The 25,291-nt window shown below is 37.3% G+C and overlaps 1 protein-coding gene across 4 annotated transcripts in view; it reads right to left on the bottom strand.

Moving 5' to 3' along the window:
• Positions 1-25,291, bottom strand: part of MYO3B (myosin IIIB) — a 289,387-nt gene that overhangs the window by 138,999 nt on the left and 125,097 nt on the right. For 3 of the 4 annotated variants that reach the window (XM_087949748.1, XM_087949749.1, XM_087949746.1), the window contains 10 exons: positions 24,757-24,840; positions 22,453-22,655; positions 20,049-20,147; positions 17,275-17,389; positions 15,970-16,096; positions 15,641-15,851; positions 14,196-14,343; positions 13,490-13,643; positions 9,736-9,824; positions 8,805-8,934 (listed from right to left, as the gene is read on the bottom strand). In XM_087949748.1, the coding sequence (XP_087805874.1) occupies positions 8,805-8,934; positions 9,736-9,824; positions 13,490-13,643; positions 14,196-14,343; positions 15,641-15,851; positions 15,970-16,096; positions 17,275-17,389; positions 20,049-20,147; positions 22,453-22,655; positions 24,757-24,840 (1,360 nt within the window). The remainder of the gene's footprint in view (positions 1-8,804; positions 8,935-9,735; positions 9,825-13,489; positions 13,644-14,195; positions 14,344-15,640; positions 15,852-15,969; positions 16,097-17,274; positions 17,390-20,048; positions 20,148-22,452; positions 22,656-24,756; positions 24,841-25,291) is intronic. The other variant, XM_087949750.1, reaches the window with a different exon arrangement.

Below are 25,291 nucleotides of genomic sequence, written 5' to 3' on the forward strand. Positions count from 1 at the left end.
TCTTGCCATTTCAGCCAACTCCATCAACTTCTGCAACCATTCATGACCTCCTTTCTAAGCTTCCTGTATTTTAAAATAAATACCCACAGTCCAAGAACGTGCTTTCTCATTTCAGAACCTGTATTAGGCAGAGGGTTGAATAATAAACCCCAACTCTGTAAGACTATTGTATTAAAACAATAGTTGTTAACAATCAAACAGTGAAAAAGATCTAAAACTACGTACAATAAGATTAAAGGGGCATAACCACCAATAGCAATTGCCCTCTCAAGAAAAGGCAACTAATTAAAACATTCAACTCATATAACAGGATATATCTCTTGCCAGTCTATTAGATTAGATTAGATTCTGGACACAAGTACAAAAGGATTTTCTTTATGACCCTTTGCCTTATATCAAATCTTGCTCCCAATCCAGCTAGTTTAGTCTGGCTGATTCTGCAATAATGGGCAACAATTTTCTAAGGTTTCAGAAATCTTTTCTAGTCTCCTTTGGAGATGCCAGGGAAAGGCAGCCCAAAACTTCTGAAGAGAAAATGCATGGCGTTTCACTAGTTACAGCCCAGGGACTGAAAGAAAGCCCTTAGAAATTAGTTTAGGTTTGTGTAGAAGTCAATCGGCACAGATTCCTTTTAATATGCGAGATTTTATCAGACTTTAAACAGAGGGAAAGGAGAAAAATCCTCCATAAAAATCATATACATTTATCAAATAACACAAGGGAAAATAATTATTTTATGATAATTTCTTTCATTTGGAAGATCCTCTAATATGGAAATCTGTAGATGAATAGGAAAAGAGGGGATTACATATTTTTCCATTGTGTTATTTGCTTTGGGGGTAAACAACAGAACATTGAAGAAAAAGATGAAGAACTTGTGAGCAGAAGAAATTAAAGGTAAGAGTTATGAAAGACAAAAAAGAAATGTAAATGGCACAGTTCAAAGCATCTCCATATATACTTCCTTTGGTTTTTTTTCTCTTTGGTATTCTGGGAACTATATTGAAGACAGAATATTCTCTGGTAGTCCTCTATTTATAACCACAATTGAGCCCCAAATTGTTGTTTCTAAATGAGACAGTTGTTAATTGAGTTTTGCCTCATTATACAACCTTTCTTGCCATATTTGTTAAATGAATCAGTGCAGTTGTTAAGTTAGTAGTATACTTGTGAAATGAATCTGGTCTCCCCATTGGCTTTGCTTGTCAAAAGCTGTTCAGGACTCCAGGGCAATACAATCATCATAAATAAGAATCAGTTGCCAAGTGGCTGAATTTTGATCATGTGACCATGGAGATGATGCAACAATTGCAAGGGTAAAAAAAGGTCACAAATCATTTTTTTTCCCAGTGCCATTGTAACTTTGAACTAAATGAACATTTGTTAAGTCAAAGACTATCTGTGCCTCAATTCTCAAGCAAGATCTTTTCAAATTCTCTGTTTACTTCCTGGCTAGTGCACATCTGCAATAGCTGTATATTTCAGCATCCCTAGCGGCAGCCAAAAAGAAAAAGAAAATCATTGAATAATATCTAACATCATCACGAACAACAATATCCATAAACTAATTTGGAATTACAGAGAACCAGCAGTCATATAACATAATATATCCCCCAAGAGGAATGGTAAACAAAAATGCTCTGGTTCAGATGTAATGCCATGGTTTAGTATTATGTGCACTGGCAGCAAACACTGGCTTCCTTATTCCCCCAAGCTCATTTTATATAGCCAGGGGAAAGAGATCTGAATTAAAAATGAATTCAGCTTGTACTCAATAATATTCAGAAAATGTTGCTTTGGTTATACTATGATTTGTTAATGCTAAAACTATAAAATATAATATAATCCCAGTTTATTGTGATAAGCTTAAATTAAAACAGAAATTAAATTAACTGATGGTCTTCATATAATCTACATAGGAATCACTATAATTATCTGCAAACTTAATAAATGTCTTAAGAAACATTTTCAGGCTTCCCTTAATTTTAGAATGTTGTTTTTTTAATTTCTAAATAATAAAATTTCAGATATACCTGAAATAGATATACTTATCCAGATAGGCTAAATATGCAAAGAGTTTTCTTTGTGTTTGTGAATTCTGCCCCAAAATTTGGGGTTTGAGGTGTTCTGTCTAGTCAAAACCTGCCAGACAATTCTGGAAGGATTGAAGTCAGCTTAATTCTATCAAATTCAGGAATTCATAGTAGGCTTTCTGATTCTTCTAATTAAAAATATTATTTGACAACACCACAGCCCTGAGATATCATGCATTATGTCAGCCAACTTTCCCTCCTATCTTTGATGATTCATTATGGGTCAGCATGACCTCATTTTTGTGAAATGGGCAATTGTGTTCCCATATCTAAACAGTTATAACTAAAATAGTTGCACTGAAAATATAATGCAGCCATTCCTCTGTTCCAGAACATAATTGCTATTCCATAACAGAAGTTTTGATAAACAATAGGGGGACAACAAATGGAAGATCACTCTTCAGTTCAGAGAAGAGCAACTAAGATGATCAAAGGCCTGCTGCCTAAAACATATTCAGAACAGCTGCAGGGTTTGGGTTTGTCTAGTCTAAAGAAAAGAAGAAATAGGGGTGACATGATAGCAATATTCCAGCATTTGAGCGGCTGCCACAAAGAGGGGGTCAAATTATTCTCCAAAGCACCAGAAGGCAGGACAAGAAGCAATGATTGGAAATTAATCGAGGAGAGAAGCAACCTGGAATTAAAAAGAAACTTCCTAACAGTGAGGACAATTAACCAGTGGAACAGCTTGCCTTCAGGAATCATGGGTGCTCCATCACTGGAGGTTTTTAAGAAGAGTCTATCTAGACAGTCACTTATCTGAAATGGTATAGGTTCTGCTGCTTGAGCAGGGGGCTGGACTAGAAGCCCTCCATGGTCCCTTCCAGCTCATTCTTTGTTCTGTTCTGTTCTGCTCTGTTCTACTCTGTTCTGTTCCGTTCCGTTCTATTTTGCTCTGCTCTGTTCTATTCTATTCTGCACTGCTCTGCTCTGCTCTGCTCTAGTCTACTCTGTTCTGTTCTGTTCTGTTCTTCTATTTTGCTCTTCTCTGCTCTGCTCTATTTTATTCTTAAATGGAAGATAATTTCCTAGATCTGTTATAAAATTCTGTGAATGAATTGTTTGAACCAATCCCTGGCACGATCTATACTAGTCAGACTGTGGCTTTTAATAGAATCTTTGGGGCACATTTATACATTTCTAACTAAGCTTGTCACAGAGGAAGACACCTATATCCCTCTGTCTCTAGTTTTTTCGTCCATTTGCCCAGCCCACTGAACAAGCACATACTTAAGGCTCATTCTCACGTCCCCCTAACTGCAACCTGAAGATGCCCTGATAACAATTTGTGAAGGACAAGGCTGCATGTCACCACCTTTGTCTCATCCCTGCCCAACACAGAAAGAGCTTAAATTTGTCTTTAGCGTTTCCATTTTACATGTCATGTTCTCTATTTCACATGTCTTCCATCGGTCATGATCTATGCCATTTTTATGGACAATGATGACGATGATATGGACAGAGGCCAGGATTTACCCACCTCTTATTAGCTTATCTGAGTTTCTGTAAGGCATGTCACCTCTAGTCCTTGAGCATTGTTTTTCCAGGGCTATTCTGCTTCGGGCTCTTTCAAAGTGAGTTATCCTTTGTACCTGCTCTTGTTGATCACACAGTTCAGCTATGTGGGATTGGAGGCTTAACAAATAAATATTTCTCTTTGCTTGTCTTTCTTTCCCACCAGGCCGAGGTATCTAGGCAAGCAGGAGATGGGAACTGTTAATTAACTCTCTGATTGCACAGGGCTGATCAGTGGGATCAGACTCCTAGTGGCCAAAGAGTCACATCTCCTTCAGCTAACTTGAAAAGTAAGTAGGAGATGCTATGGCCGGAGGTGAAGCATTTTGAAGCAAACAATCCATTACAGAAAAGCAGCAGAAAGAAGTTCAGGATTTAAGCCCTGGAAAATATATATCCAGAGAACCAGATTCTTAGCTTTTGTTTAAGCTGCTCTTTGTTATAACTCAGGCTATCTTTGAAGGCAATAAAGTATTTAGTCTACTACTCAAATCAAATTGTCTACTTCTTGTTTTTTGGTAAGAACATTGAATCCCAGTGAAAATTATTTCAGAGGCCTCTGGGCACTGTCAGAACAGATTCCCGCACTGATAAGGAAGCTGGTAGCTGTTGTGTAAACATTATCCAGGTGCAGGCCAGCTCATCTTCTCAGAAACTGCGGACTTCAGCTCCCTCAACAGAAAGTATGAGGGAAAAAAAAACAGGTAGAAATGAACTGCCCTTTGAATTATGTCTTACCTTTGAAAATAAAAGTTCTGGATAGAAAATTATGCTGTCAACTTAAATATTTTTTTTTCCTTCATAAAACTTAATCAGAGATCACAGAGCCTGTTTGCAGTCTTGCCTATAGTTACAAGAGTTCTGACAGGTATCTCTAAACAGCTGGTGCTGTTTGTGATGAAGGAGAATCTTTCCTGTTCTCCCCCAGTGATTTAAGAGCTCCTGGCATTGCTTTTCATGCTTCTAACACTTGGCAGTCTCCACTTCCATGTGAAATATTGGACAGAAAGGCTACCCAGTAAAGTGGGGGAACTTTTCTCAGTTTATTGGCAAGCCCCGATCAACCCATTGATCACTGCGCTATTTTATGTGTTGTACCTTATGATTCTTGACTCTTGATGAATGTATCTTTTCTTTTATGTATACTGAGAGCACATGCACCAAGACAAGTTCCTTGTGTGTCCAATCACACTTGGCCAATAAAGAATTCTATTCTATTCTACTCTACTCTACTCTACTCTACTCTACTCTACTCTACTCTACTCTACTCTACTCTACTCTATTCGCCAGGAAGCCTCCACCTACCTATAGATCAGCTGCACTGACAGATCTGCACAACAATGGTGGGAGCTTCATAGCAATGCCAGAGACTCTCCATTTTTTTTCCAGGAAGCCTAGTCTACAGAACAGCAGACTTGATACCATCTTTTAGCAGCTGGCTAAATCCTTTGGTGGTGCAGTGGTTAGAATGCGGTACTGCATTTCTACTCACTGCTCACTTCAGGAGTTCGATTCTGACCAGGTCAAGATTCATTCAGCCTTTCGAGGTCAGTTCCCAGATTGTTGGGGCAATATGCTGACTCTTTAAACCACTTAGAGAGACCTGTATAGCACTATGAAGTAACATATAAGTCTAAGTGCTGTTGCTATTATGTCTATCCATCTTCAAAATTTGTCTCCTCCAACTCCAGCCCAACCTTTTATTAGGGACAGCAATGGCTAAACATTTCTCCCACCATCAAGTAATATGCACTGAGGGGGGAAATAAAGATGGGGAAACCACCTATTTTTTTCCTAATTAGTCCCACATCAAATTTGTAAGGATAGCTAATTATATAAGGACAACACCAGTCCCTGGTCTCATCCCTGAGGGTGAATAGGACACAACAGTCCAGGAAGAGCAGTTTGCACTATCATATTTCTCCATCAACTTAGACTGGAAGAATGCACTTTAATGTGGATGTGAGAAAGAGCCTTTTAACATATCTAATTCAGGCAATCAAAATGCTGGGCTAGATATTCTTTTAGTAATAGGGAGAAGGGGGCAAATTGAGTTCCAAAAGCTCACTTGTAAGATTCTCTGCCTTCGTGTTACTATTTGAATATTCAACATATTTTTAAAAACTGTATGGCCTAAATATTCCCAAACTGAGAAGCTATATTTATGTTCTATCCCCCCATATATGTTAAACTTTTAGCTCTTTAGAGATAAGAGGAGTGCACTTAAATTATGCAGACTAAAAATCAATAGTCTAAAGAGGACAGTAATGCAACAGAAAGGCATAACCACAGGTTAGTATAATTTGAGTCTATAGCCTATAGTCTATTCATTTACATCAGTATCTGTATTTCAGAGCTCTCAAACGTAGCTGGTTTAGTCACAGACTATGTATAGTTCACATTTCTGCAGTTATATGCAATGATATAATTGCGGTAGTTGGAACTTGTTTGCACTGTGATGTTCTAGTTTTTTCCTTCAGCTTTTCAACAATAATTCTGCTTTAGGTAAAGGAACGATGAATGTTTTGCTTCCCAGTGCAAGTACTTCAAGTCCTCTGGGCTTTATAGACAGAAATTACAACCGACCTCAACCTGTTTCAATCCAGATCTGAACATATTCCAGGTAGTTTCAGGCCAAGAGTCAGTATTGGAACTACCTTTATCATCCTGATGGGTGACCTGACCTACTCTACAGGAAAGATGGAGGGTACAGCTCTATTGATCCTCCTGGATATCATTTGAATCCTTCCACCATGGTACGCTGCTAAATTGGGGCTGGCTGGATTAGGAGGCATGGTTTCCCATCCTCTTTATATAGTTACACTAGAAGGCTTCCAGTTGACCTGTTGCTGGGCTGTGGTGTCCTACAGGGCTCCATTAAATCACCCTTATTCTTTAAAATGTATATGGAACAGTTCTGAGGTAATTAGAATATTGGGAGAGAAGTTGGGATTGGGCGTTCTATTTATGTTGTTAGTTAGGGGAGGTGGGAGAGATGAGACAGGGCAGGGAATGGATCAATATATGCATGATGTAAAAAGCTGCATGAAGGCCACTAAAGTGAAGAAGCAATAGGAATAAAGAAAGTCCAAGGGCAATAGCACATCTTTAAAGAACTTACAGAAGCTTCTAAGCTGAGCTTTATGATGGCATGAGTTATTATTTGAATGCAGTCCACAATCACAACTACACAAGTGAGCTGTCTCTTACCAAACATTAACTAGTTTGAAACCATAGTTTAGTTTGCATCACTATTTTACAATTTTACAATTTACAGTATAGAAATTACTTCCTGCCCATCCTTTTCTAAGATTAACCCTGCAAATTATCCAGTGCGCTGACCAGTACTCTCAGTGAACACAACTATCTTAATGAACACAATTATCGTAATGAGCACAAATATCTTAAATTAAAAATTAATTTTGATGTCTTTGTGAAATAGATTTAATGATTGTTTCTTTTCTCATTTTATCACAGGAGCATTAATGTAAACTTTAAGCATATCCCAAATGGCACAGATCAGAAGCAGATATTTTCTTGCTCCAAGAAAATATCTGCTTCTGATGGTATTCTGAAGTATTCCCCCCCCACCCGCCACACACAAATAGTACAGTATATTAATGACAAGTTTGATGTCTTCTGAAATTAATTTCACCATCAAATTATTAAAAACAAAATAAGATGCACTAGATCCGTTAATGAGAACAAAATGGTAAACTACTATTATATGATTCCTGGGAAGATGACTTGAGGGCCAGCTGCAAACTTCAGGAATTGGTTAAAGATTTGTTTTTTGTTTTTTCTGTAGAAGTAGAGTTCTTACTGCCCTTGACAGAAATATAATAAATGTTTTGATACTTTATCACTTTATAACTACTGGTCTCTACCCTCTCATATTTGATCTTTTTCTGAACATTTTAACAGATCTAAAATAAAGGTAGCATACTTTTTATCATGAGTTGACTGGAGGTGAGCAGTGCCCACATCAAGATAGATAGATAGATAGATAGATAGATAGATAGATAGATAGATAGATAGATAGATAGATAGATAGATAGATAGATAGACAGACAGATATTCTTGTTCATACCCCTCTGAACAATGGAAATCAGTGGCAACACTGAGGCTAGCCTGAAGTAGAGGGCTGGACCACTGCTGCCACTCAAAAAGGCCATTTTGTGCTGTACTACAAGCCACATGAGCCTTGGGTATTGGCATGATTGCCCCTGCAGCCCAGAACCCCCCAGGATCTTCCACTTACCTTCAGGCAGTGCTTCCTTTCTGTTGACAGGCCTCTGTGTCCTAACCAAGGCTGCTCTGGCTCGTACAAGGCCTTTGCTCTTGAATGGCTTTGAAGAATGTTCTTTTGTGGTCTCTGAAGCCTCAGAAAAACGCATGGAAACACACCCTATTCCTGTATGATTTTCGGAGGCTGCAGAAGCTGCACAAGACATACCTCATTCTTGCATGGCCTCATAGGCCTTCCAAAATTGTGTGGGAACAGGTGTGCTTTTGAGAATAGTTGTGGTTGGGTGTTGGTAAGCCCCGGTGTGTCAGCCAAAACACTGTGGCATATCACTTTGACACCTGTCATAGGTTTATCATCACTAGGATGTATAAATCATAGACATAGTTTTTCAATTTCTCTTGCAGGTTTTTGTTGTTGTTGTTGGTTTCGCTCTAACAGCTGGATTTACTTTATCACTATAAATCTTTTTTCAACATATACTGTACATTTATAACAGTAAACTGTGTACCTGTGGTTTAAAAATGATCATAAAATACATACTTAATAAGCCATAAGAGAGATGCACACAGAGCACACATTAATGATTCTTCTCATATTCCTCTCCTTAGAAAATATGGATGGAAGAAATTAATAATAAGCGATTTTAAAAGAGCATTGTAAAATAGCAATAGCACTTAGACTTATATACTGCTCCATAATGCTTTACAACACTCTCTGAATAATTTACAACATCAGCATATTACCCCCAAGAATCTGGGCCCCCATTTTACAGATCTCGGAAAGATGGAAGACCAAGTTAATGTTGAGCCCTGTCAGGATTGAACTCCAGGCTGTGGGCAGAGTTTGCCTGCAATACTTTAATCACTGCGCCACCAGTGTAGGTTTCTAAATGTAGAGCATTTAGTCGGTAGAAAGTCCTTAATTTTTAGACTTCAGATGTACTATACCTGTTTTGGTCAATGGGCTTGAAAAAAGCTGCTGAAGAAGTTTGTTCTCTGAAGTCCTCAATACCACCATTATGTCAGCAGGAAGAGTGTCTCTGTTCTTCTCAAGGAAGCCATAAGCATCATAGCGAACCTATATACAATGTGGGAATTAAATGTGAAAAAGCCTCTTATAGGATTCTGTCACCCGTATTATTTTAAGTAAAGATGGGGGACTTTTCCCTCTGAGGATTTATGTATTGCTCAGTCATATTTATGTCTACTTATTTTCACATGCACACACTCACAACTATTTTCCCTCATTAGCAATCTCAGTACAACTTGCTATACAAGAAAAGTTAAACTTCTCTGTTCCCCATCTCTTTTTTGCTTCTTGTTTTTCTCCTGAATTTTAAGTGTTGCAACCACTGCTGATTTTGCAGAAGGCCCTAGTTTAAAGCTCTCTGGTAACTGAATTTTTCAAAAGTGTTTTCAAAAAAATACTCTGTTCCTCGTAGACCCCGGCAACCATAAAGTAAGGAATTAAGCAGCAGATGCTTTGACTTCTGTACTGAGAAGATTGTAGTCTTCAGCCTTAAAAAAGAAACAAGGCACTTCGTGAAATTGGCTGTGACAGGAACAGTTACAATTCCAGGAAACAGATAAGGGGAGAATGGACCAGCAACACCATAGGCTTCACCTATAGATGTACCACCATATTTTAAATTAAGAATTAGCATCAATGCCTTGATAGTTGAGGACATCTGAAGTTCATTGTACCTTCCAACTCAGTTCTATTGGCCATCAAGCACCATGGGTTGTAAAACAGTGTTTAAGTTTTAAAATGTAAACTCATTAAAAGCATTAAGTAGGGAAGAAAAATCTGAAAGTCACTAAAGGGAAATCTAAGGATTTTTATTACATTTGAATTTAGTGCAAGTTATATAAATTTTACCTTTCCAGCATAATGATGAATGCCAAAACAAAGCTCCACTCGTTTAGGTCTCCAGAAGTATTTGCATCGCAGATTATCTTCAAATTTATCTGTGCATTTTAAAAAAAGAAAACAATATTATTCTTTTGATGGCTGCAAGTACAAATTTTTTACATTGGAAGACAGATAAGGTGCTGATGATATCAGATTGGGAAGCCAGACTTGTAGAACATACAGCAATGGCAAAAGTAAAGGTATATAGTAGGTTCAAAATAGAAATTTAACTAAATTCAGGCAAGAATGGCTCCCTCATACATTACTCAGCAAGGCAAATTCAGATATTTGGAGTATGATTGCAAAAGGGAAAGAAACCAAAATAGATGAAAAGAATAAAATAAATAGAATCTGAAACAATGCTTAATGTTTAAAATATGTCTATTTATTTCAGTCATCAGTCAGGGTACAATGGAAAGGAAATGTATAACTTGTAAATCAAGTAGTTTCCTAGTAATGCTTTAACTTATTTTTTCTTCTTCTTTTGTATATCAATGGCTATTCTTCTCTCTTTTTCTATGTAACCATTAGTATTTACTTTCTGAATAATAAGAACCAGAAATATTAAAAATGGCCCATTGTTTCGATTGCAAATCCGTTTCTTCCTGACCATGTAATCAGAACTATTTCCCCCTGAATACCAGTTGCAGCCCATATTGCCTCTTAAATATTTTATATGATTTTTAAAATTATTATTCAATATTGCCGTCTTCCGGTTTGCAAGCTTTCGGCGGCAGCAGGGATTCGTGACACCGCGCGATCCCTGCTGCGTTCGCCGCCAAGGTTCCCCCGATCCGTTTGGATCTGGGGGATATAGCTGCCCCGTAGAGGCAGCTGAAGACAGGGGGGATCCGGGAAGGGGTTTGGGGGTGTCGCAAACCCCCTCCCCAGCCAGCTAAACCCCCTTTTCCCAAGGCGGAGGAACGGCGGTCAGCAATGGCCGCCACGAAGAAATCTGCAGCCGGACAAGCAGGTGCAGGAGGGAGAAAGTTGGAAGAATAGTGAAAGTTGCTTTTAACCGGGACAAGACAAGAGAAAGTGACCTGGAACCTTGAAGGCTGCTAAGTATGCATTGTCTCTAGTGAGAGTTACAAACTGCGAATATTCTAAAAGGGAAAGTTTTTTCTTTTCATTCCACTCTCCTTCCTAAAGTGACAGCGGAGGGAAAAAACCTTTCTGGCTGTGAGTGGGAAGGGAGAGGGAAAAAATTGGAGCAAAATTTGAAAATAAGGAGAAGATTGCCTAGAATTGTAAAGAGTTATTAAACATCAATAAGACTTCCAAAAAATATATTTGAAAGGGAACTTTGTGATTAAACTTTAACTCCAGAAAGAGAAAGTGAAGAAGAAGAAGGTACTTAAAAGAAACAGCCTGTTTGGATTGTTTGGTGATTTTGGAACTTTTGAGAATTATTTCTGATTAAAACATCTGGGTGGTTGTTTGGAAAAACTTTTTCTCTACACAATGGCATCATCTGTGGATGGACTGAAACTTATATATCAAAAATATGAAAAAGAAAAACAAGAAGGGAAAGATGTTTTTGGCACTCTTTTTCAATTTTTAGAAATGGCGGTTTATACTTATGTGAAGCAGAATGAACAACAGGATAATGGGGACAAAGAAGAAGCCATTTTTGATGAACAAATGACTTTGGTTGGAGAAGGGAAAAAGAAAGAGAAAAAGGAAAAGAGGACTTTAAGATCTGGAAAAACAACCCAAAAAGAGAAGAATAAGGTGAAAAGGGGACATTATGTTAGGAAACAACAGAAAGGGGGAAAGCAGAATAAAAGGGAGGTGGAGAGACAAGGGGTTAAAGAGGACAAGGAGAAGAAGCAAGGGAGAAAAGAAGGGATGAGAAGCCCTAATGGTGGGGAGCAAGATGTTAAGAAGCAAAAGTTTTTTAGAGATAATGGATAAATTTTATTGTTAAAGGGATTCTAGAAAGGTACATAAGACTGAATTTTTATATTTGTATTTAGAAATAACCATAGAAAATTGGAAATAATATGTAATTTAAAATGTGATAAAATATTTAACATAAACTAGTGAAATTTTTGTTAAGAAAAAGGGAGTACTGTAATGAAATATGACTCAAGATTGTGAAGTGGGGGGTGGGGGGAAATAATTTTTGGAAAGCATAAGTGTTCCCACAAAGGCATGATATTTAATTGAAATGGATAAAATGTTTAAGATATAAATGATTGTTAATACTAATGATTAGATTATGGTATATTAGCGAAATTTTTTGTGAAATGAGAGATTTGAAGTAGAAGAAGGAGGAACATTGTAATGAAATAATGAGCTAGAATATGTGATGTGGGGGGGGGGAATAACTATGGAAAATAGGGCTCCCATAAATGTATGTGATTTAATTGAAAAGTAATGTGTTAAACGTTCAAGATATAAATGAATATCAATACTAATGAATAGATTTGTATTATTTTTGATAACATAGTATAATTTTAGAATGTACCAGACAGAATCCCAATGTAAATTATGTGTCTTATATTAAGTATTACAAATATAGGGGAAAGAGATAAAGGCATCATACTCCATATAGTGTACAGGAGAAGTTTTTCTTCTTTTTTAAAGAAGAAAAATAAATGGATGGTTGGAAATAGAACAGACAAAGAATAACAAATATTATGATCTGAATTGAGAGGAGATAAATAAAATAAAATTGAAAAAATTTAAAAGAGAGGAGAAGTTATACAGAAAATTGAAAATGTTAATAAGATATGAAATGGTATATAAAAGGAATATGAATTTGAATTTGTGTCTGTACCAAGAGTTATAACCCGGGACTAAGCAACTTTCAGAAAAGAGATTTTTTACGCTTTTATGTTTTGTGTTTTTGTGTATTTATGTATTGTCTGTCTTGAAGAATTAATAAAACTTGTTTTAAAAAAAATATTATTATTCAATATTGCTGTTTATGTAAAATACTAATTAGCTCAGCAACAGAGGCAAATTACTTTTTTTTTTTTTTGTATTTGTGTGCAAAGCCCTCTCAGGCTACCTTTCCAGTTGCATGGTAACTATGCTGATTGCACTATTGAAGGACACAGCTGATGTTCAATTATCCAATCTCTGCATTCAGGAATTGGTAGAAAACTGTCCATACATTCCTATTTAATACCTCTAGAAAAATATTCATTTCCTAATATCTTTCTCAATGGGATAAATACCAATTGGCCTAATGAACAAAGAAACACTAATCTAAAAATTGGTTACAAAATAATTTTAAGCTGTTTTGTTCCCTTATTTTTTGCACAGCTAGACAGGTAATAGTGCTAAAGAAGTATAGTTTATTTCTAATGGGAATAGGATTTTTTCCCTCAGGTTTTTAAGTGATTATCTTTTCCTGCTGCAGCTTGCCAGTTTCAGAGAAGCTCTGCTGTAAGGCTCAATTCTCTCTATAAGTAATTTCTTATTCAGGAATTGCTTAATCAGCAGATAACTCTCAGATGGGGTTTGAATTCACATATCAGCTGAACTAATATGAATCCACTTGCTTCCTTTGAAAATAACTAATAGTTTATTATATGGAGAAGATGTCTATCTATAATTATAATAAAATACTCCATAATTTAATCATTTGACTTCAAGAGTTTAATGCAGTCAGCTTGGATTTAAACTTTACAAAATATATTAATTGTTCTCTTGCTTTTTTTCTTCTGTGTAATTATGAAACCATTTAGGATTTCTGAACAGGTCATACCAACTAATGTTAGGTCTGTTGCTTGTGGAAATCGGCTTTCTTCATCCAGTAGAGAAAGTAGCCCCATTGGTTTCTGAAGGAACATATCTAAGAGTGGTCTGTTGTCTTCATAATCAACCAAGACAGCATCAATTCCTTCATTGTGATATTCCATCTAAAGTATTACAAAAGTTTATAAATCATAAATACCATTATGGGAATATTCTGGCTTTTCTTATTCATCTAGTTGCAAAGCTGAAAAAAGAATAAGGCAAGCAATTTTCAACACATGTTGCTGCTCAGCTATTTTGGTTTTTTTAAATTACTATTTGGGAAACACTTCTCTTACGTTTGTTCCTGGTTTTTACATAACTAAAATTCATATGTTGCTTTCAGTCCTACTGATTTGTGTGTGTGGGGGGGAGCTTCTTTTCTTCAACACAATAGCACACAACTGTACACAAAAATAATATATTACAAATGCATTGTTTAGTATGGCACCATAGTTTAATTGCCATATACAATAATGTGTTCATATACAGTAGTTACACATGTGTCCGATAAATTCATATGGTGAATGCTTTTTCCCTTTCTGAGAAAACATTTATTTTCACAGAAGACCGATGAAGTCATAAACTTCATGCCAAAATCATCTTCTTTGGTTCATCGGTCTTACAAGTCCCAAACCGAGCCTGCAGAACTTGCTGTCGAGTCAATCAAAGCTTACCTGCTCAAGTGCAAATATGTGCTGATTGAAATAAAATTGGATCTGCTCATTTGCAATGTTTATGCACAGCTGTTCAAATGAGTTCCTTGTGAAGTTCTCAAATCCAAAAATATCCAATATCCCAACATTCATTCCACTTTCAGCATTGCTATTTGAAAATGAACCAAAAAAATAATAATATCAAATATGATACTATAATATGTTGTTGTTACTATTGTGATTAGTAAGGTATTAAACAGAATAACTATTTTCTTCAGGGACAAAAGTTAACACTGAAAATATGAGTGCCTTAAAGGAAAAAAAAGTTCATTTCTCCTGTAGTGATTTATAGTAGCTTCTAGATCATTCAACCATCATTGTGCCAAAATAACAGTAAGGTGGGCAGGCTATGATGATGCAATAAATCAATAGTGTGGAAATGATCAGATACAAAAATATACACACTCCTAATATATTATCATTTACCAACATAGGTAAACATTACCTATTTTCCCTACCTAGCAAATGTAACTATGGCTTAACTAATTAATTAACTAATTAGAAATTAGACATCTTTAAACTAAATCTACTAGAACTAAAGCTAATAGCAACCTGTGCCCTCTAGATACAGTGGATTTCAACTTTATTCCTCCACTCCAGAGTGTCTTATATGTGGCCGTGTTAGTTGGAGCTGATGGGAAGTGAAATTCACAAATCTGAAAGGTTGTTTATCCCACGGAACAGTTCTTAGCAGTGTAAATCATCCACCATTCTCAAAGACAAATCCACCAGCCAAGACAAATTCATCCTTATTAGCTTCCCTTCTGCTGGAATTAATGGGTGGGAAAAATCATTCTGTTCATGCCAAGCTGGCATGGAAAAAGGAACCAATCCAGATACTTTTCAAGGGCATTAAAGGGCACCAGATTCAAAAGTTTCTTCTGATCTGCCTTTGCAGGATAATGAGAGGGCTGATGGGCTAATATGTTCAGTCTTTCACTGGCAAAGCTTCTTTCTCTTAGCTGAGAGGCTTTTCCCACCCAACCACCCAACTTTTGGTCTCAGAACTACCAAACTTTTGAACAAAGGATACACTGGTATTGCTGTATTAGGCATAGTTAAACACAAGAAGTTAATGACTGGGACTGAATTCAAAGGTTTACTTTATGCTGAAGATAATAAAAAGAAAAAAAAACAGGGGGAGATAAAAGATAATGTAATTAAAACATCTTCTAGTATCTTTCCAGGCAGGGACATGATTTTAACCCAAGTGAATCCCATTTACCTAACTTAGTTAAATCCCAATCAAGTCTTTGAAAACACTGGAGTTAATGTCCCAGGAACAAAAATGCATGGAAGCCAATTTGAGACATTATCTAAAACAAACATTAAACTTTTGATGTAAAATAAAAAGAGAGATGCGGGCATCAACAAATAAATATGCAAGGTATTGACTGTTAACTTGCCATATATTTTTATCAGGTTGCAGCAGGGTATTAATCCGATTTACAATCCAACTGAAGAGTCGGCCATAAAGAGCCTTTGACATGGCATCTCGTACATCAGCTGCTTTGTCCACAGTATTTGTTCGGATAATGGTCTCACCTCTTGTGACAACACAATGTGAGGTGAGAGCTTCCAGAAGTTCTTCTGAGCCAATGCTCAGCAGTGCAGCAGCTGAAAGACAGGGATGTTGTAAAACGGGGGCCCAAAGTGCTAGCCACCGGACGTGAAATTAGACTTCCTGATCACATTCTGCATTAGGACAATTCAGAGAAGTTAGCAAAATATTTACCATTATCTAAGGCTTCCATATTGGGCACTTCGCTTTTGTCAGTTTGGTGTTGTGAAGAAATGGAAGCAAATTCGATATTTCCTGTATTTAAGATCCCAGCCAAAATTCGATACACTGAATGCACTTCCTGAAAATGGTAGGAAAGTCCAAAACTATCAACTTTAACGGGTTACCAACACAATACTTTGGGGAAGACATACATTCTGAGGACAGATTGTGTGTATATAATTCCATAATCTGAATGCATCAAGACATACTGTCCTTCTCAGATTATAATGTACATTCAGCACTTTAGCATTTTTAGCCACTGCAAAAGCTAGAAGTTGCTAACATAATGCAGTCATGCTTCATGGTCTTAAAGGGTTCATATCATTAATCTTTTTCTTGAGTTCAATATGTACTTCTGTCTTATTTCTAATCCTATCTTAGATTGACAGCCTCTTAACAGCCAATTTCGATTGATTAATTGATTGATTCATTGATTTATTGATTGATTCATTCATTCTGAGCAGTGACAGAGTGTTTTTAACTCTTTATATATCAGTTTTATGTACCAGTTTCATTCTTCATGCACCAGTTTTTCTGTTCATAAAAGAAATCTGCCTAAACTGTGAGACACTTTGCAGTGAGATGGACAACAAACAAAATTAATCCATAAACAAATAATAAATAAAACAAATGGGCTAATACCGTGCCAAGCAGATCCTAGAAATATCCTACTGCAATGTGAGCATCAAAGGCAGAATTCAAAGAGATTCTGGTGCATCAGAGAAGAAGACCAAGTGGGATCTGGTAGGCTTGGGGGAGGGACTGATAGGATCATGAACTGATCATGAATTTCTCAAACTATATTCCTAAATACAGTTCCCTCATAAAATGCCTAATCTTCAGTTAAATTATTAAGAAAACTTGACTTTTATTATTGTGTATTTTATTATTGCTATTGACTTCAGAATTAATTATGTGATTCCGGGGCAATTTACATGTTGTTATTGGTGCCAAATATGGGTTCTTCTTTGTCTAGTCTAGCGTTGATTCACCTTTAGTAATTCTAACCCTAGTGAATCACTCCATTGCTGTTATTGTAGTTCTACTCTCACTTGGTAACCACAAAAAGTATTCTACAGGCCATACATAGAATTGTCAAAACCTGATCTGGCAGCCACCATTGTACTGAATCATATTTTCTTAGCAATACTATATTGAATAAGCCTCAATTAAGTTGCCCACTGAAAAATATAAATGTTTAAAGCAAGGCCAATGTTATTCTGGCAACTATATATATATAAAAAAATCATCACTTACCTCTTTAGTAAATCCTATGATCCGAAAGCAATGCTGGATAGCTTCAAACTGAGTTCCATAGGATTCTTTATTAATAATATCATGCATCACCTTTCCTGTGCCATTTTCAATATACCTGTGTAAATTACATAACTAAGTCTCATTTGATGTCGTACCTTTTTCATGTTCGTAGGTCTGCAATTAGTCAAAGAAGCTATGGCCACATTGCTCCACAGCTCCCCTGACATAACTAAATACACAAAGATTGAAACACCCAGGATTATGGATCTCATAAACCTCTGCCTAACCACACACTTCCAACTAACCAACAAATTAAAGGTATACCTATGGGATCATCACTTTCATGACTTATAACAGAGGTCATTGTGTAACTTCTAGATGTTATAGGGCTTCCACAAATACAACCCAAAATATGAATCATAAATGTAGATGACACCTTTATCATAATTTAAAAAGGACCAATTAGAGAACACCGCAGAACTGTCAACAATATCTTCAGAGCAATCCAGTTTAGCAGAGAAGACAAAAACAAGAGCTCACTACCTTCCTGGACACCCTGATCAGCAGATACCGCAATTGCAAACAAGAAATATAAGTGCACAGAAAAACCACCCACCCCAACCAAGTGCTCCACTACCAAGGCAACAACCCAACCTCCCACAAGAGAAGCTGTGTAAGAACTATATTTAGATGAGCACAAACTCGCTGCAGCAACCCTGAACAGCAGAACAAGGAAACGGAGCCTCTATTCAACATATTCCAAGCAAATGGATATCCATGCAACTTTATCAAAAAATGCCTGACCACTCAACCCAACACAGCACAACCAACACAAACCCTAAAAAGAATAACACTGCCCTACATCGAGAACATCTCAGAAACCACCAATGGACTACTACCACCACATGGAATTAGTGTAGCACACAAGTCAACTAAAGCTTTTCAAACCATCCTAAGTCTACCCAAAGAGTATATGGATGGAGTAAGCTCCTGTCATTGAGCTCCCGTCACTCCATCCATAGCTCCAGCCCACCCAGCAGTATGAAAGCAGACAATATTGCAAGTAGATAAATGGGGAGCACTTTAGTGGGGGAAAAAAATACCTAGATGCGTTCATGTGTGCAAAGAGTGGAAGCCAGCACTGGACCTGGCCACACATGAGGCATCAACAACATGAGGCGAGGCAAGACCAGTTGGAGGAGCCTGGAAGAGCCAGCAACCTGAGCACCACTAACTAATTGATGTAAAGCTAGTTTTTTCCCTCCCTCCCACAACAGTGCACCAATGATAGGTGCACAAGCACCAAACAGATTGAACTAGAAATCTAGGCTGTCAGGACAGCATTGTATCTAGCATGTGTAGATTTCCCTGAAATTGTTTGTCATTTGCTAAATAAATAAATAAAACAACTCAAAAAGGGAACAAAATTACCAAAACACCTCCCCACCAGCAATCAGCAATCAGATGAGCATAGATTAACTCCAAGATTAACATCAGACCAACAACCAAGTAAACAAGACTCTAATCAAGGAACTGCCAAACAAGCCAACAATAAACAGCCCAACCAAAAAAACACTAGGAACACCCGGACCAGTCATGATAGGACAAGCCACTACCAGAATATAAACTGAGAGCAAAGCCCACTCTTTATTAGCACTGATGATGTTACCTAGTTTGGGTAATGAAATGTCTACAAGAAAACAACCAAGCTCAGAGAGCACCAAGGACCCCTCACAATGTATAGTTTCTGGAAAGTAAAATAATTAGGCTACTTATTAAGTCAAATCCATGACTGAAATCCCTTTTGATAAGCCTATACATAATTTTGAGACTGAGCCAAAAGCTCAGATTAAATCCTTGCTAAAGAATTATTTCAACTAAATCAGTGAGCATATATTATGCTAACATACAGTGCCTATCAGTTCAATTCAGATTGCAGCATCTCAATAAATATCTAGCTATTTCCTAGATATTGTATATTCTTGTATAATTAACAAATGTAATCTTTAGGATAATTACCTACTCTCAACTCAATCTACCTGACTGGGTTATTGTTGGGAGAAAATGGGAAGAGAGACTATTATATATGCTGCCTTAAGCTCCTAAATGAAAGATAGAAGTCTAATGAGCAAACCAACAGGAGAAGAACAAGCCCTTGCAAAGAATTGGAAATATATTATGTTGCAGACTCTACAGAGACACATTTAACCTCTCATTCTTACCTCCTTCCCTCGTTACTAACCATCATGACCAGCATATTGTAGGCTGTTCTTTTAATGGATGCTATTATTTTCAAAATGAGGACTTCAGAAAATACAGTTAGGTAAATTTTGGGTCAGTCTCAAAGCTGGGATAGAGCAAGGCAAGTTCCATGAGAGATCAGAAACTAGAATACCCGAAGGCAAATTCTGGCCTAATATTGCTAATTACCCAAATAGTAATGTACCAATTTAAAACAATTCGTTTGGCTTTGTTTGTCTAGAATGCTAATACATACCATTAACTTTATAATCATCCATTTTGGAAAACAGATTAAATTTGAGAGTGTGGCAAAGCTATAATTAGATGAACTTTTTATTTTTGATTAATTTAATTAAGCCATATGTAAATAATAGCATTTCTTCTTGCCTATACAGTTATATAAATGAGAGGACTACAGTGGATCTTTAGGACAAGGGGAATGATTAAGGCAGACTTTAAAACGTCTCACCAAAACAAACAGCTATTTAATACTTAGTTATAACTAGCGATAAACACAAGTCAGCAAAAATTACCTGGGAGGCTTTTTCTCAGAGAGCTTATATTCAGAAAGTTTCTTTTGATGATAAAGACCAGCATAAATGTAGTAAAATATATGGAAGTTTTTCTCTCCTCTGTTAGGAAAAAAAAAGAATTACCGTAGAGCATAAATATAAGATGTTATATTTAACCTGAGAGATTTAACTAGTATACAAAACAGTGCCAGGAAGCAATAGTCCCCCCAAATCACATCTGTTTATATACCTAAAGAAATCCAGATGTCCAGGCTACAAGATCCATCAATCTCAGGTCCCTCCTCTATAACTGAGGTGATGGAGTTTTATTCTCCATCTAGAATAAATGAAGGACACCAGGAGGGGGGAAAAAAGATTCTGAAATGTTGTTCTTAAGAAACCAAATCTAAAAGTTTTGCCTTTCTCTCAGTCAATTGCCATTCTTCTGAGCTGCAGTGGGAGAGCCTTAAATTTTTTTACCCTAATTTCTTTAACATTAGAATTGGATCCTGAGTTTTCTTGTTTTCCATCATCCTTGACTATTAGCCATACTGTCTGGAACAAAGGCTTCTGAAAAATCAATATAGCAGATTGATAAAGGCTGGTGTCAGTGGTGGGATTTTTTTTTTTTTACTACCGGTTCTGTGGGTGTGGCTCAAAATTTCTGCTACTGGTTCTCCAAAACTGGTTAGAACCTGCTGAATACCACCTCTGGCTGGTGTATCTAATTCTGAATCCACCAGGGGAATGCTAAAGCAGTGACTCTCAACCTTTTGGGCATCAAGGACCGGTTCCATGGAGAGAGGTTTTTCTGCGGACCGAAGGGGGTGTGATTTCATATGCTGCCTACATCCTGTGCATGGGGGTTCACTTGTTTCCACAGCCCGGTTTTTGGCATCCCGTGGACCAGTGCCGGTCCACAGACCGGGGTGGGGACCCCTCTGCTAAAGTACATTGAACCCTGGATTGAAAGGACAGAGAGAGAGCAAGGAGAGAGTTTCTGACTAGGTTTCTGCAGATGTTAGACTTGAGGACTTACAGAACCCAGGAATTACATCCCAATGCACAGAAGTGTTTAAGAGCAGCAACAAAAAACCCCAATAGTTTACAGCAGTGGTTCTCAACCATTTTTTCACCATGAACCCCTTTTACATACCTTTTGTGGCCATGGGCCATGGCCATGGGTCCCCCAAGACTTAACTCACAATTTAAATCATAAAATTTCTTCAAGCCTTTGCAGACCCCCTGTGATGACATTGTGGCCCCCCAGGGATCCACGGACCACAAGTTGAGAACCACTGATTTACTTAACTGAAGCTTAACTTATATTCTGGTTTATTTTCAAATTATATAGTCTTTCACTATTCAGCTTAATTGTTTTCTCACAGCAGAAAAGATGGGAACTAGAACAATAAATAATTTTCAGGTTATTTGCCTTAATCTGGTAGGGGTGACTTGCTAAGAGGAACTGAACAGTTACTATTAGCATTTCTTTCATTATACCTTTTGTAGTTGGGCCTTACTGCCAGATATCTCTGAACTTTGTCCTTTCCATGGAGGCCATCCTAGTGCCAAACAAATCTATCTTTCAGTACCAAATAAAAACTTGGCCTCTTACTCTCGCAACTGGAACTTAGCATTCAAAACCTCACCATTCTTTTTGTCCATTAAGCACATTTCTGAGGTGTTTCCATTATTATGGTATGTGTATTAAATCAAATTATTTATTAAAGGCCTCACTTTTCCCTGTTTATTTTTGATAAGAGTATAATTCACTACAACATTCTTTTAGAGCACATAGAGTACAAAAATAAAATTAAATACTTTCAATGAAAGAATATTTATTTTGCCACCATCCATTTTCAGTATGAATGCAAAAAAAGATGATTGACAACTGAATGTATATAGCTCTATAGTTTTACTCCATATACAAATTAGATCTGTTCAAAACATTTGGAAGGGTGCTTCATAAATTGAAGACATCATAGATTTCAATCTGTTGTTCCAGGGATCAAGATAAGTGCATCCCTTAGACTAGGGATTTCCAACCTTGACAACTTTATGGCTTGTGGACTTCAACTCCCAGAAGTTGAAGTTCACAAGTTGTAAAGTTGCCATGGTTGGAGATCCCTGCCTTAGACAACTTCTTCAAAGCCTTCCCCAGTTGCTTTGGCATATGTGTAGCTGCACAGAAGTCATCTCTAGTCCGCGGCTTAGCACCTCAGCACTTCAAACAGGAGTTTCAAGATGCACTATGGTTCCTTTGCAAATTGACTGTCCAAATAATTCACATAGAAGCGGTATTAATATACTGAAGCCAAAATCATACTTAACAGTTTGCAACCTTTTCCAGTTGAAGGTAACACTGCTAACAAATTTTTAACAAAAGCAATATTTTAAACAGAACAATCCAAATTATACCTACAGAGCTTGCTTTATAACTCTGGATTTTTCTAGCAGGTATTCTGAGATCTTTGCTCCCATTACAGCTCCAGTTGGTGTGAACATCATTTCCAAGTATTTCCCAAAACGGCTAGAATTGTCATTGATAGCAGTGCAGGCATTCCCAAATGCTTCAACTAAAGGGTTCACCTGGAGAATCTTCTCCCGCAAAGCACGATTGTTTGCCTTCATAAAGAGAAAAGGTCATAAGGAGTTTTCTCTATCAATTATATGGCCCTCATATTCATTTAGATGTTTCTTTTACACAGAAATTAGGGAAAAAACATATTCTGCCAATAACTGCTAGGTATCCTGGCCATTCCGACACTGCTTATCTCCAGTGGCTGCTTAAGGATGAACAGTCCATAACTACAGCGCAGGTGGTTAGATTCTGCGCAGCAGCACTGGGGATTCGTTCGTTGCAAACACATAGTGTTTCCACCATAGTTATATTATATAACAAAAGACATTAGTCTTTTCCCTTTTAGCGTTGAACCTACAACAGGCCACAGTTTATGGATTGTAATTGTGGTATAGTTAGACCATGTATAATCGACAGACTAGATTTTATTATAGATTTTAGTTGTTACTTATTATTTTCTACTAGAATTTTTAATTGTATATTTGATGAGCATTTTCATTTGTTTGGGTCTCTGGTCTAAGACTATAATAAACTGAATACATATATATCCCTCATATTCATTTAAAACATTCCTATCCTCACCCTGCACTAAAAGCAAATACATCAGCAAGAGACAGTTGAAAAGGAGACACAATCAGGAACAAGATAACAAAAAACAAGAACAAAAAAAACCCCAAGCATTACATATCTATCTATTAATACTTTGTGCAAATTTGTTTGAAGAGAACCTTTTCTAATTCCTCTGGGATATAACTCAATGAAAATACAAATGTAAAAAAGTTATTTTATTATACATAAACCCTAATAAATAAATAAATACCCTGCCCTTTTTTCCATTTTTGTTCTAAAACTCTCTGTATTCCTTGAGTTACAAACTTTCTTTTAACGATTGTTCAAAGTTATAACTGCACTGAAAAGGTTGACTTATAATAATTCCTTGCACTTACAACATGTCATAGCACACACACACTCAATCATGATCAAAATTCAGACATTTGGCAACTGGCACATATTTAACATATGGTTGCAGCATTCTGGAGTCATGTAGTAGCCATTTGCAAACTTCCCAACCAGCTTCTGATCAGCAAAGTCCATGGGAGAGTCAGAATCACGTGACATCTGCCTGATTCACTTAACAACCACAGTGTCTCGCTTAACAATCATGCAAAAAGGTTTGTAAAATCAGGGGTGTGACTCACACTTAACTACTGCCTTAGCAACAGAAATTCCCATCCCAGTTGTGATTGTAACCTGAGGACTATCGGTATTATGCGTTAACAAAGGCTCTGAGACTGTTCTGACCCACGCCCTTTTCCGACAAATCAAACACAATTCAAAAAGAACAGAAACCTTGTAATGCTTTTATAAAATAATTAGCTGTCATAAGCACAAGCCTTGCCAAACTGTGCGAGACTTGCCAAAAGATAACAGACAAGAAATAATTTGCAAAATAAGAATCTTCAAATACAAACTCAGGATACTGGAATGTCCACGAGGCTGGAGTTTCAAAACGTCTTTGCCTTCTGCAAAGAAGGTTAGTTTCACAGCTGGCTTTTATCTTCTTGAAGGAGGGGCCATTACCTTTCAGCCTTACTCCCAAGTCACCAGTGCTGTTGTAACTGCTCTTTCCTACGAGCAATCCTGTGCGCATGCGCACTTGGTACAGGCTCCTCGGGAACCTCCTCATCACTGCTGCCAGCCCCCACAATCTCTGAAGGCAGCAGTCCACTCTCTAGTGGTCCTGGCCCCTCATCTGAGTCCTCGCTCTCCTCAGCCGTCTGTACCTGCTGCCGGCTAACCACAAGAAACTGAAGTTAACAAAAAATGGAAGCAGAAGCTTGCCATCCCCTTGTCACAAGATACACTTGAAATGAGAAGGGAAGAAAAAAAACATGAATCACAAACACAAATGCAAAGATTTGTACACACTCATCCCTGCCAAATTAGCACCTGGGCAACCTGTGGCCTCCAGATAATTCTACCTCAACAAATCTCAACCTGTGGTGAAGGAGAATTGAAACCGGGTATAATCAGTTGAGACAGAGATTGCTCAGCCCTGCACTAAATCTTAGTTTAAGGTTGCATGCAAATGCAGTCAGTATTTCACAGTATTATAATTTGAGTTATGTGACAGTCAGTAAATACCTTTCCCAGGAAGGTCAAATGCTGCACAATGAGATGGGCACTTTCCGTTTTCCCGGCACCGCTTTCCCCACTGATGATTATGCACTGGGGGTGCAAAACAGAAGAGAAAGATGCATAATTGGCAACTCAAGGAATATACCTTCATCCCTATTTTCATGTGCTTTAATACACCATTAAACATTTACTATCTCAAATTATACTTTTTTTGAAGAGTTGAACAATCATGCAGAGTATAAAACAAACATTCAAAGTTGCCCAGTTGAAAGTATTAAATATCGCAATATATATGCAAATGCATCAGTGGTGGGATTCAGATTTTTTTTACTACCAGTGTTGTGGGCGTGGCTTGGTGGGCGTGGCAGGGGAAGGATACTGTAAAATCTCCAGTCAGAGGTGGGATTTGCCGGTTCTCCAAACTACTCAAAATTTCTGCGACCAGTTCTCCAGAACTGGTCAGAACCTGCTGAATCCCACCTCTGGAATGCATGTTTTTGAATTGGATCTAGCCTGCTCATAACGGAGAATACAGAAAAAA

This window comes from Notechis scutatus, chromosome 1 (genome assembly GCF_049901735.1).
Source record: "Notechis scutatus isolate UNSWTSFEM ecotype Mainland chromosome 1, rNotScu1.2, whole genome shotgun sequence".
Lineage (NCBI taxonomy): Eukaryota > Metazoa > Chordata > Lepidosauria > Squamata > Elapidae > Notechis > Notechis scutatus.